This window comes from Elgaria multicarinata, chromosome 7 (genome assembly GCF_023053635.1).
Source record: "Elgaria multicarinata webbii isolate HBS135686 ecotype San Diego chromosome 7, rElgMul1.1.pri, whole genome shotgun sequence".
In the NCBI taxonomy this organism is placed as follows: domain Eukaryota; kingdom Metazoa; phylum Chordata; class Lepidosauria; order Squamata; family Anguidae; genus Elgaria; species Elgaria multicarinata.
The window spans coordinates 31,045,837-31,058,330 of NC_086177.1; the positions used below are offsets into that span (position 1 = coordinate 31,045,837).

The following is a 12,494-nucleotide window of genomic DNA, read 5'->3' on the forward strand; positions in this document are numbered from 1 at the left end:
CAATTATTACCTGGAAGTTGTCCTTTCACCTTTTTTCACTTCTGTTGTCAAGATTTGCCATAATCAAGTAACTGCATTTTATAAAAGCATTGATCCATTCATTATAGTTACTAAAAGAGCAATCCTATGGTCCCAGGGTGCGTGTCCTACGAACCATAGGGATAGGTTAGCAAATCTCTTCTGAGAGACAGCATTCCAAACTCGGAAGGAGAGTCAGAGATCCATCCCTCACAACCAGCACAGAGAGAACCTGAGCCTCCTCCAGCCTCCTTCCCTTCCCCTCCAAAGTGCTCCTGCTAGATGGGCTGAAAAAGCCTTTGTAGCAAAAAGAACGGTCGGAGGACAGGGAGGCAAAAGATCTCCGCTACTCCTCTGCCCTGCTAGCTTCTGTCTGGAAGGGCATAGGAATCTCAGGAGCCTCCCAAGTTTGGGGGCTTCCAAGCAGCGAGGACCCAGTCCATAGAACTGCACCCTAATAAAGTGAAAGTTATACATAATGCCTGTTTTATATGAAGGAAAGAGCACGCAGTGCCATTAGACCAGATTCTAGAAGGATTGGGGGAAATGCTCTGACTTAAGGACAAAACTGTATTGCAAGCATACATAAATGTACTAAACCATTCTAAACCTTTTTAACAGAAAACTTGGTTCAAAACACATTTTCCCCTGTACTTCTTTGTGTATACATGTGCCACTTCCAGATAACAATGCATCTGATAATCGGCTATTGTCCACAGAAGCTCAATCCACAATAAATCTCTTATGTCTTTAAGGTGTAGCAAATCGTTATTTGTTATGTTTGAGTAAGGGTGTACATTAGTGGTGGAGAACCTCAGGCTCAGGGGCCAAATCTGGCCATTCTGGGGTCCCAATTCAGCCCTCCACAACTCTCAGATGGCCACATCCCTTTGCCTCCCTTCCCACTAACTTCAGATTCTTTAGTTTCCTGTTTTTTTGTGAAGTTTTTCTACCATCCTAAAAGGTTGAAATGCCTCTCCCAAGGCTGTTACTTAGTATTTTGGCCCCACCCCTTTTGCCCTTAGCCTTTCCCACCACTGGAATATAACCTCTGCTCTAAAACTGAATTTAGCCTTCCAGATGACGGATGTTCCTTCTGGTGCAGGTGGATGGTATCCAGAAGCTGGTTCTGCATGGTGATCACCTATACCCTGAAGACTTAAAATAGTTGTTTTTTTGGCAAAGCAATCACAATCCATAAAACCATACATCTAATTGTACAATGCTAGTATTGCATCTGTATTTCTGCACTGAGCCACAAACTTTTGAAACTCGGGACAATTTCAAAAGTCTCATGATAACAATGTTCGGACTGATCTAGAATAGCTTAATAGCTTGCTTAAAATGGTTGCATGCTATTGTTAAAAAAAAACCCTGCAGTAATTTCCTTTTTGAAAGCATACTTATGAAGTGACTGATTACAAGAACAAATCCAGATCTGAGCCAGATTGCTTTACGTTGATCTCAATTGTGGTATGGCAGTAGTCACCCCACACTGATTTCCCCCTAACATCTGATCAGAGGTCACTTCCCCTGTACATGGAGGTTCTAATTTTAGCTTTTCAGAAAGAATTTCTAACTTTTCTCACTCATCAACATAAAACTAGGCTCTAGTCTCCTGAAACTTCTTATCAGGTTGTTTTCTCATCACTACTTTTCAATTTAGAATAACCCAAAGTTAGTCTGTGGACTATGCTTTATTTGCTACTTCAACCTTTTTTAAAAATATATATCAACATTACCTAAAAAAAATTAAGTACTCTGATTATAATTACTATCATCTGGTAGAAAGGGAGGAACAATTTTGCTATCTCTTAAACCTCACATGTAAAGTTTCTCCAGGAAAAATAAAATCTGATATTTCCATATAATATAAATTAAAAACAATGCAGCTTTACAAAGTGCTACTGATCATTGCTTTTGCTTAAATAATACTAAGGACTGCCTGATGAGTTAGTTCAACTGATCACTGGTGATCAACATGGGAGCACTTTTGCTTTGAAACAAGGGAGAGGGATTTTAATCTCTGAGAGTGTAAGGATTTACCTGTTAGTGCTCCACTTTTTCTACAAGATTTTCTTTTTGTCCTTGGCTGCTTATATTTTGAACTTTCAATGTCAAGTAGGGAGCAAGCTAGAGTTGTGCTGGGTGAGAGAGACTTTGGAGATGTCATTTTGACACCTGATCGAATTTTTGAAGAGCTTCCAGAGCATGATAGAGACCTCCGTGTGACTACATTGCTTGGGTCTAAAATTACTGGAGCTTTAGAGCATTTGCAAAATGCTCGTGAGTGTTTTGTGGAAGAACGTACAGAAGATGCTGCTGCAGAACTCCACTTATTATGGCAGTGCTGGCAAGTGCATTTTGGTATGTCTACTTCTTGCATACAACAGCCAATACTGTGAAGATCTTCAAAAGCTGCCTGAGAACATGAAATATCAGGTTGCTTCAGTTGCTTCAGTTGGTATACATCTTTTGAGGAACTAGTGCGGTTGTTAACAGCCATCGTGGGAGAAACCGTCTCCCTTGTCCTTTCTCTTAATATAGTCAAGTGCTGTAACCTTTCCATTTCCACTAGACGAGAAACTACTTTATCTAGTGATTCATCAAGTGGTGGATTTAAGGATAATTTCCAGTCATCCCACCTTGATAAAGATATTTTTTGTAAATCCAAGGTGTTATATGGTGGAGGAAGAAAATCAGGGTATGAAAATGTATCATTCTCAAGTGAAGTGGGAGCTCCATCTTTGTGTTCTATGGGTTCTGGTTTTAGGTTAAGATTCACGTTTGTAAAGTATTTCAGCAAAGCTTTACTTCTTTTCTCATTCTCAGATATATCCTTTCCTTCTACTAAAAGCTTATCCTCTGCATTGCCATTTCCTCTTCTCAAATTCCATTTGAATAGAGAAAGCATGTCATCACTACTACTATATGTAGCAGGATAAGATTCAGAAGTTGTGGCTTCATTGGTCCTTTTGAAAAAGTCCCCGTCTCCATTTCTGCAGTAATTCTCTAATGTTGCCTTCTGAGTTCTGGGGTAAGAACATGGGTGGCATCTCCTCATAAAAGAATGTACCAATGGATTAGTATTGAAGTTTAAAGGAACGTCATTGGAGCTAGATGGCATGAAGTCTCTGGAAAAGAAAAGAGAAACTAGGCTAATATGAAAATGTCATAATATTACATCTCTAGTGGATAATTGATAGTGGCTGTCCAGAAAAAATATATTTTTGCAGCCAAAATGTCCTGCAATACACCCTGACGTAAGATTATAATGTTTTCAGTAAATTACTACTCAAAAGTTGAGTGATTACCAGTAAGTTCTAAGCAAACAAAAGGGTTTCTTCAGGCAGCTTGTACTTGATCTATAGTTTGCCACCAATGGACAGTATCATAGATAGCTTTTTAAAGGATATTAGATAAATTCATAGAGGATACATCCAAAACTCTGCTAGCCATGGGAACAATGCAGCCAAAGTTTTAAAATACTATTTTGGAACCTTTCTCAAAAGGCAACTGTGGGGGGCCTTCAGTTTGGTTCAGGGCCCCAGTGCTATTGGGGGAGTATTATTAGGGGGACGAGCTTAACAGCAACCTTACTTCCACTAACAGAAGCTGCAAAGTCAGACAAATTGCCTCATCCATAGCTTTGCCAGATTCATGCCAGCAGGGCGGACATGAGGAAAGAGGTGTTTTTCTCCCCTCCTGTTACATTTTTCTTTTAAAAATTTCCCCATCCCATCAATGGCAGGAAAATAATGTATGTCAGTTCCAGAGTTTGGAAATATTTCCTCCCGTGTTGGGGTTGTGACACACAAGCAATTTGTCTTGTTCCTCTTCTGACAATGGCATTCCCAACATTGGAGAGACAAGCACCACAGAGAATTCCGTGGAGGCTTGGAAGCAGCATCCAATCAAATCTCCCCCTCGTGTCAGACATCTCGCTCCACTGTTGGAATGATCCAAACTATTCCATGGTTCCCAGGGACCATAGGATTGCAGCCTAACTTCATAAGACTTCCCTTCCATTGAGTCATTTGGAATGGGACTGCAGCCCGGGAGCACAAGGTTAGAACACCTCCCCAATGCCACAACTCCAATCCAAATTAGGAGGCATGGTGGCTACTTTTTGACAAAAAGACATTGGGAGCTGCATGTCTAGATTGACCCATTAAATGGAAATCAGTGGAATTTAAACACTTTGTTTTTGTCTGGATTATACCCAAGAATGGTTAGATCTCCACATGCCAAACTATTTGCCTTTGGTTCTGATCAGCTCACATCATACCCTGATCTGAGCTTTCTCGCTGGTCGCTATGTAAGGCAGAATGTCGGCTAGGCGGACTTTTGTTCTGAAACAGCAACATAAATCAGCAGGAAGAACCCCTGAGCCAACCTGGGCCTGGGGAAAGGGTTAACCTTTATTCCCCATGCTGTTTTTGTGCTGAAAATCACAAGCCCTCTTCCAAACCATGATTTGCAGCTAAAATCATCCCCACAGTTGCTTTTTGTTAAGAAAAAAAGTGTGCCCTGTCGTAAGCACTCTGTTTAAACACGTTGCTAATGTAACAGGTAGTTTGGTAGAAGATGCATATAACTAAGCATATGTATGAAAGTTAAAGTCAGTCTTGCTGAGTAATACTACACATATATGCCTTCAGAGAATTAATTCCAAAGCACTTCTGTGGGGGGGAAACATGTTATTTCTGGACTAACCCTTGAAGGCCATGATTAAGTTGGCATGGAGCTAGAAGCTTTACCTGCTTGTTCCAAGACAACCAAAGTAGCGTTCTATTTGAAGCAAATCAGAGAGTGATATAGAGATGTGTTCCACATATCTCTAAAAGCTACTCTCCTTGCAACTTTTCCTATGTTAACAACAAAAATCTACTCTGAGAGCTCACAGGATGTGTAGTGCAAGACATTTCATGGGTGTCATAGGCAGTTACCATAGATAACAAAGAAGTTAAGGAAGAAGATTAAAATAACGATTTTATAGATTGAAAAATTGAATAACAATGTTTAAAAATGTTATATACAAAGCATTCTATCACATGTGCAAAAATACAATCAATCCATCAGACAATTCAACACAGAATGCTCAGTAAAGTTGTATCCATTGGCCAGACGCGTTGAGCAGAGTTTGTTGGAGACACTTTGTATTGGCTTCCTGCGAATGATTGGAACTACACAGTGGGAAATGACACTTGATTTTGTTTATTTCCTTTGCTGTTTGAATCCTGTAAAGTCAGTCCCAATAACAACAACAAAAAATAGCCCTGGGCTCCAACCAGCTTTGCTCACAGGCCATTGAGGAAGACCTTGTGTCAAAACACGTCTGGCCAATGGATACAACTTTACTGAGCATTCCGTGTTGAATTGTCTGATGGATTGATTGTATTTTTGCACATGTGATAGAATGTTTTGTATATAATATTTTTAAACATTGTTATTCAATCTTTCAATCTATAAAATCGTTATCTTTAATCTTCCTTAACTTCTTTGTTGTCTATTGTATTCTGTTAGGTTAAGGGTAACACTTTTTTGTTACAATAATACAACAGCCATAGGCAGTTATGCCAGTACAAATGTTTAGGATCAGTGTGTTCCTATGCCATACAGTAAGCATGCATACTGCCTCTGCTTTATTTACACAATACCAAACAATATGTGCTTGTGTATATTTTCTTCTGAGAGTAGGGTCACCTGATAAGTTTATGTTATGCAGACTGAGATGGTTTAGAATTCTGGACTATACCACTTCACTGTAGGTGTGGAGAGTCATAGTATTAAACATTCCTCTAGTTTACAAACAACACAATTCTCTACATACAGTAAATTAGCACATCAGGGGAAGAGCCACAGCAAACCTTTCCATCAGATGTCTAGCTTACTGTTCGCAGGCACCATGTCCTTTCATCCCACCAACTTATCCTGTCACTCTTCAACTATCAGAGTATTTAAAAAACTTCTTAAAATGCAACTTATGGGTTGACCCATTCAGTACTCCCCACTCCCAGGAGAAACACATCTGTTTAACTGCCTTTTCCCCTCTTTCTCAACTTGCACACCCTAGATACCTTACTACCCTATAGAGACAGCTTAAGCCCTTCCTCTTGTTTTTGCAAATCATGATTCAGAGGTTCCTTTTGCTTGCTTTTTAAAAAAGTTTTAGTACTCCCAGGAAGCAGGAAATGCATTTCCTTCATATATAAAAAATACACAAAGAGCAACACTAGGACACCAAACAACAAGAGATGAAACAACAACAATGAAGAACTGCAGCAGAGGAGTGATGGCGCATACCTACCCTAAGGCTGACACTTGGTGTTTTCTTTTTATAAATGAAGAACTGGCTGAGTACTTATTTTGGCTGGCTTGCCCACCTATTCTGTTTAATTTAATTTGAAGTACTAACAATATATTCCTTTACCTGCTCACTGAATTATTGCCTTGATTGTTTACACAGCTCCAGGAATGAAATGGCCCTTGTCTGCTGCTACTTGATTTGAGCTGAAATAAGGAAAATATTTTCAGCAAAACTACCACTCATTTGCACTGAAAATTTTGAAATAAGTAAATTGTATTATAAAAAGGGTAGGCAAACTAACACTACCTGTGTTGCCCTAGTATTTTTTGACAAGTTAAGGGCTGCCAACTGTTCCATTGCAGCTTTATAATGGTCCTGTAAAAGAAAAGAGCTACTGCAATATTTAGAAGGCAAAACATACATTCTAAAATGTAATCACTAATTATTGCTGCATGTTTGATCCTTAAGCTATCCTCAGATCATACCTGTTGGACCTCAGAAATTCCAAAAACAGTGGCAGCCCATGGATTAATGTGATATTTATCAAAGGATTTGTATGTGACTGTAAAATTCAATTTTTTGAAAACCTGGTTGGAGAGACTTAAGACAAACACCTCCAGAAAGGAGCCATGTATGTACATCGAAGAGAAAACACAGATGTCAGGCTATGTTATTCCATGTTACAATCTTCATCTAGTCTTTAACCTCTATTTATGCTACATATTTGGATAAATTGCAGTGTTTACAACACCTGGGACTTTGGATGAATGCTGCTAAAGTCTGGGCCAAAAGATCACTGCTAAATGAAGCCAAACTAAAGCTTGATGGGAAGTGCAGAAATAAAGGCAACCAGCCATCCAGGAGTCTCAAAGACCCTGAGCTAATTATTGCTAGCTTTGGGCTCACAGGGTGATTTTGAAATGATTCTGTGAGAATGTATGTATGGAACACTAACTTTAATGAATTATTTATGTAACTCTTCTGAGGACAGTAAGCATTGCTGTATATCCCTGACCCTACTTGCTAGATCATCCTTGGAAATAGGTAGATGCAGCTATCCAGCTTTATGCACTGTATGATCACATTTTTAATTCTAATCTCATGAGTACCAGATATTCATTCAAATAGCTCAGTCTAGACAAGAGAAATGCCAAGTGAAACATCCTGAGTTAGACAATTGGTCTGCATTTAGAAAAGCACTCTTACATATTTTTGTTCAGCGCTTTATCAGAAGTGCAGAAAGCAGAACTGGAGAAACAAAGCACAAAGTTGTGTAGAGTTTGACAGAACAAGCCTTGTTGAAATCCTGTTTGACTGCTTGTGCTAATTGCTGCTTGTGCTAATTGCACTAATTTCCCATCTGCCATTAGGACACAGTCCTGAGTGGCATGTGGGTGTTCAGATTGCTGACACCTGAAACATTCTCCAAATTGAAACTCTCTTAATTAAGCATGTGAAGTGCAGTATTATATTTACAATGGCATTTGCATAACTTCATTAAGATTGCAATTCTAAGCACAATGAGCTGAATCGAGACTTAGTCATACATAGGCTAACTAGTCATACATAGATTTAATCATAACTAACATAAGATGCCCATTGATTCCGATGGGTCTGCTCTATATATGAAGTTTGGATCCAACCCAATGAAGAAAGCCCTCAAGTAAGCATATATAGGATTGCACTGCATGGCAAATAACCAAAAGCCTAGTTCTTTTGTGAAGGAATTAGAAAAACAAGGTAAGAATCCTTCAAGGATTCATACTTAGGTCACTTAACACCTGAATAAAGTACATGACACTTCTTTTGAAATAAGAACCATAACAAGACAGTATAGGTTACTAAAATATGTCAAGAAAGTGGTGTTTATTTTGCTCTTACCTTGTAAAATGTACTTGTAAGAACACCTGTAAAGGACCAAGAGTTTAGTTTTGCTTACATGGATTGTTTTATTTTCTCAGCATACAGAATGTCTGTACTTGCTCTCACCTCCTGTACCAATCTTATCTTCTGGTGAATGAAATTTCTTTTCAGCAGAACAATCAGATTCCGAACCACAGCCTTGTGATGTCTGTAATGACATTTGTCTTTAGTTACACTAATGGCATATATGTAGAAACTAAAATATATTTTGCTCCCATAGTTAAGGTGTATGTTTTAAAGGGAATGGGAGCTGATCTGAGCAACTGAGGTCAGGAACAAGCTAAACCATATAAACAGTACATTCAAACTACAGTAATTAACATTTGTTAAAGCAATTAAGCAATTAAGCAAACTCAATCCAGTAAGATCTTCCTGGATAAACCTGACTGGGGATTCTTTTATTTAGTCAATATCAATAAGAACTCAATCCATGAGCAGCTCATCATAATATAAGCAAAACTACATCATAAATCAAGAGTATCCACAAGGACCAAGATCTAAAAAGCCATGTTGTGGGTTCTGCACGCACACTGGGATTTTAGGCCCCCTACCCTCTCCTGCTGTAGTTCTTTGAACTCCCATAAAAAGCTGCTCATGAGAATTGAAGGCAGAGTGGAATTCAAAGTGGGCCCATCCTACCTAATTATTATCGTGGGGTGTCAGTATTTAATCTTTTTCTTGTGTTCTCAGTATTTAACATTTGATTTGAGTTAGATTAACAGAAAATAGTATAAATATACAGAAACTTGAACTCAATAGTGTTAATTCCTCTAATAAAAGAGGTAATGTTTTTCTTGCCTGTCTTCTAAGACAGGCTGGAAAAATTTACCCATTTAAAAATGCTTAATTCCTTGATAATATGTCACATATATGTATGGTCTATGTTTAGTCATTTGATGTGTAGTTTGTGGGTGAGAACGTGTGTTCTGCATATTCCTAATTCTTACTTCATGCTTGTGGCACCTTGTACCAGTCTAGATTATGATAGACTGATACTGATACACTAATAATATAGCCTGTTGTGCCTACCTTCTTCTTGAGTTAGTGTTCCTCATTGGATTCAAAGAGGTGTGAGGGGCTGCAGTCCAGGGAGAACCTATTAGTTCCCAGCTTCCTGGTGTATGCACAAGGCTATTTGGAGCCTGGGCAAAGCCATGACTTAATACACAATAAACAAACATTTTGTACATAGAAGGCAGATCCTTGATCCAACCCATAGATTCAAAATCGCCATGCATTCCCATCTAGAGGGATGGGGATGGGATCACCTCTGAGTGCACTTACCATGGGAGTTTGCAGCTACTTTGCATATTCAGGTATATGTAATTAAAAAACATTTTCACAGGCTATGTGTTATTTTTTACTAATTTGAAAACATAAGTCAAACTTTCAAGTCATATGAAATTAATGTTCTTGGGGCTTCTAATTTGGGCATTGTTTTATTTGCCTCCTGGCTTCGATTAATTTATTTAGGACACAATCTTAAATAGGACTTCTTTCTGTCTAAACGTGCATAGGATTCAACCCTTAAAATGTTTAGAATTATTTTGCATTCATGTTTTCAACATACATTGGTAGCGTTAAGGGCAAGATTTTTTAAAAAAACATAAAGGCTAAAGATGCAATTCTCAAGATTTGGTCAAGCACAAAAGTGCTTTAAGGATCATACATGTTGCCTATCTTAGTTATTCCCCCTCTTTTTTTTGTTCAACTGTTTGTCATTGAGCCATATCAAAATGGCAAGCTTTATTGTTTTATTTCCCCCAACATTTGTATGGATTTACCCTGCATGGAGTTGTACCACTGACCTGAGATATGGGGATACTTTGCTTGTTTTCAAAATAATAAAGCAATGTATTTTATTCTTAACATGATGACACTCTTAACCACTTAATCATAAAACAGTGGATGTAAGGAAGGAAAGTATATTTAAGAGCTGTCCTTGTGACTAACCGCTCATGTACCTGGTGAGAGAAGGTGCTCAGTGGGAGACTGGTCCCATAAATAGCAGGTATAAAGTCTTTTTTCTCCACTAAGTTGGCGGACTTGTTGGTCGTGCTTCCCCTGACAAGCCTGTATGGGAAGAGGGATTAAGAATGACACACAAAGAGTAGAATCAAGATGGGCAGAAAAGAGGAGCAGCCTAATGGTAACACAGGCATCTAATGAAGTTACAAAGGGCAGAGTCAAGACGTGCTCCCCTAAGGTTAGGGTGCCAAAGCTAAAATATAAAGGTCATCATGGATATGTAGTTTTATGACATCAAATCATCCACATTCGAGATATGGTTGTTAGCTGTCCCTCAGAAAGACTTGGCAACATTCAGCTGGGTTGGCTCCTGGCCTTAAAATAACAGAAAGCTGGCAATAGCAAGAAGGACAGGTTACAACAGAGCAATGAGAGCTGATGAAACAGTTAGAACTCAGGAGGGGGGGGAGAGAGACAATGTAGGGTTGTTGTGTGTTTTTTAAATGAACAAGATATATCTCCTCATGCATGGATGGGGTGTGAGTGGGATCAATCTTACTGCTGGTGAGTCATGACTGTGATTTCTTTAAAACAAAGCAAAACATGCTAGATGCTGTGTTTTAGCAATGTAAAGTGGGGGGAGTCCTCCTCCAAAAGATGAAATACAGCTTTTCAAAAGTTAACAAAATAGTTGGGCATTACTTTCGGGAGAGTACAAAGCCTTGTTGTTGTTGGTTGCTCATTTGTTGTTGTTTTAAGTGGAAATGACCTATTATATTGCCAAGGTGGATGAGCACTCAGCCCCCAAGGAATTAAATTTAATAAAATAATATGGAAACTGATACTGGCATAGGGGGAAGACTTGTCTTGTGACTACCAACAATGTCACAGATACTATCCAGTAGTATCTGTAGTATTTGCACAATTCCTTTTCGTACACACAATCATAATGGGTCACATTTTCCCAGTGAGACTGCATTGAGCTGAAAATGCAACGTGCCATCCTTGCAACAGACTAGCATCCTTGAAAAAAAGATTATGATCTTCTGATATCAATGGAAGTGTACTGTGGAAAATATTCCTATTGGCTAGGAAGGACATAGAGCAGGGGAAAGGAGACATTAAGTGTGAAACAGGAATAAAAGACAGGAGAATGGACAACATGCCGTAGACAAATAATCAGGAAAAGGCAGAGATGGGTGGTGGGAAAAGAGGGGATAACTCAAAGGTGTGACACATGGCTTGGACCGATTAAGGTGTAGAAATGGAAAATGAGAAAAATAAAAGAAATGCTTAAACTCCTAAGCACATTGTCACCCATGACCATCTCTTGCTGTTTGTACATATGAACACGCTGAAAACAAGACAAAGTGGAAGCGAGGGACTTTTAAATCAATTGTACACTTTGTATCTGATGTTTCTGTGTACATGCAAAGCATTTTAACGCATGCTACCTGTAAACCTAGTGTGCATGTGTACAACAGTTGCATGTATATCACTGTATCATAAATATACACATGCCAGGGAGCTGAAATTAGTCAGCCAAGTTGGTAAACGTGTTTGCCAGGCACATAAGGTGCAAAGCAAGTGGCCCATACACCAGGGGAATGTCAACTGGGGGGAAAAAAACACTCTAAACTAGTGTCTGAAGCCCACTCTTAACTGGTGATGAGGGGGTGGGGGAAGCTGAGGTAATGGTCTTTTGTTTTACTGTCTTGGACTCTGGCAACCAACTTGTGCTTTGTCCTCTCGAAAGGCCACGGACTTGGAAAAGGCGGGGAGGAAACGCAAAGAAGAGAGCAAGAGCCATGATGGTCGTGAGTGGAAGGCAGGCACAGCTCCCCCTGAGAAGCGGGGGGAGAGACCTTTGGCCGGAGGCCCTCTTCCTCCTCCACCTCCTCCACTCCCCTACCCTGGGAAGCTTCCGAAACTCGCGCGCGTTTCTTTTGCTGGAGGAGAAGCGGGCGCTGCCCCGCTACCCGCTGGGAACATGATGGGGTGGGATGGGAGAGAAGCCTCGGACTAGGCCCTTGCGCTTCCGCCTCGGCCCTCAACGCGCGTTACGGGTAGCCAGTCGCTATGGGAACGGCCCAGCTGCTGCAGCAGGCCGCGAGGTCACACCAGGGAGGGGGCTGTTTCCTCGAGGACAAGGCGGCAGCAGCAGCAGCAACAGCTCCTCTGCCCTCTTCAGTCTCCCTTCTGACACCTCTGTCCTTCCCCTCCTCCTATGTCTTGTAGCTCCCCACCCCCACCCCACTTTCTTTTTCTTTTTTTC

The 12,494-nt window shown here is 39.9% G+C and overlaps 1 protein-coding gene across 1 annotated transcript; it reads right to left on the bottom strand.

Moving 5' to 3' along the window:
• Positions 1 to 1,942: 1,942 nt before the first annotated feature.
• On the bottom strand, positions 1,943 to 12,211 carry FAM217A (family with sequence similarity 217 member A). The gene is given in 7 exon segments (XM_063130014.1): positions 1,943 to 3,152; positions 6,452 to 6,531; positions 6,635 to 6,703; positions 8,210 to 8,235; positions 8,318 to 8,399; positions 10,216 to 10,324; positions 12,132 to 12,211. Coding segments are annotated over 7 exon segments (1,656 nt in total).
• Between the last annotated feature and the right edge of the window lie 283 nt (positions 12,212 to 12,494).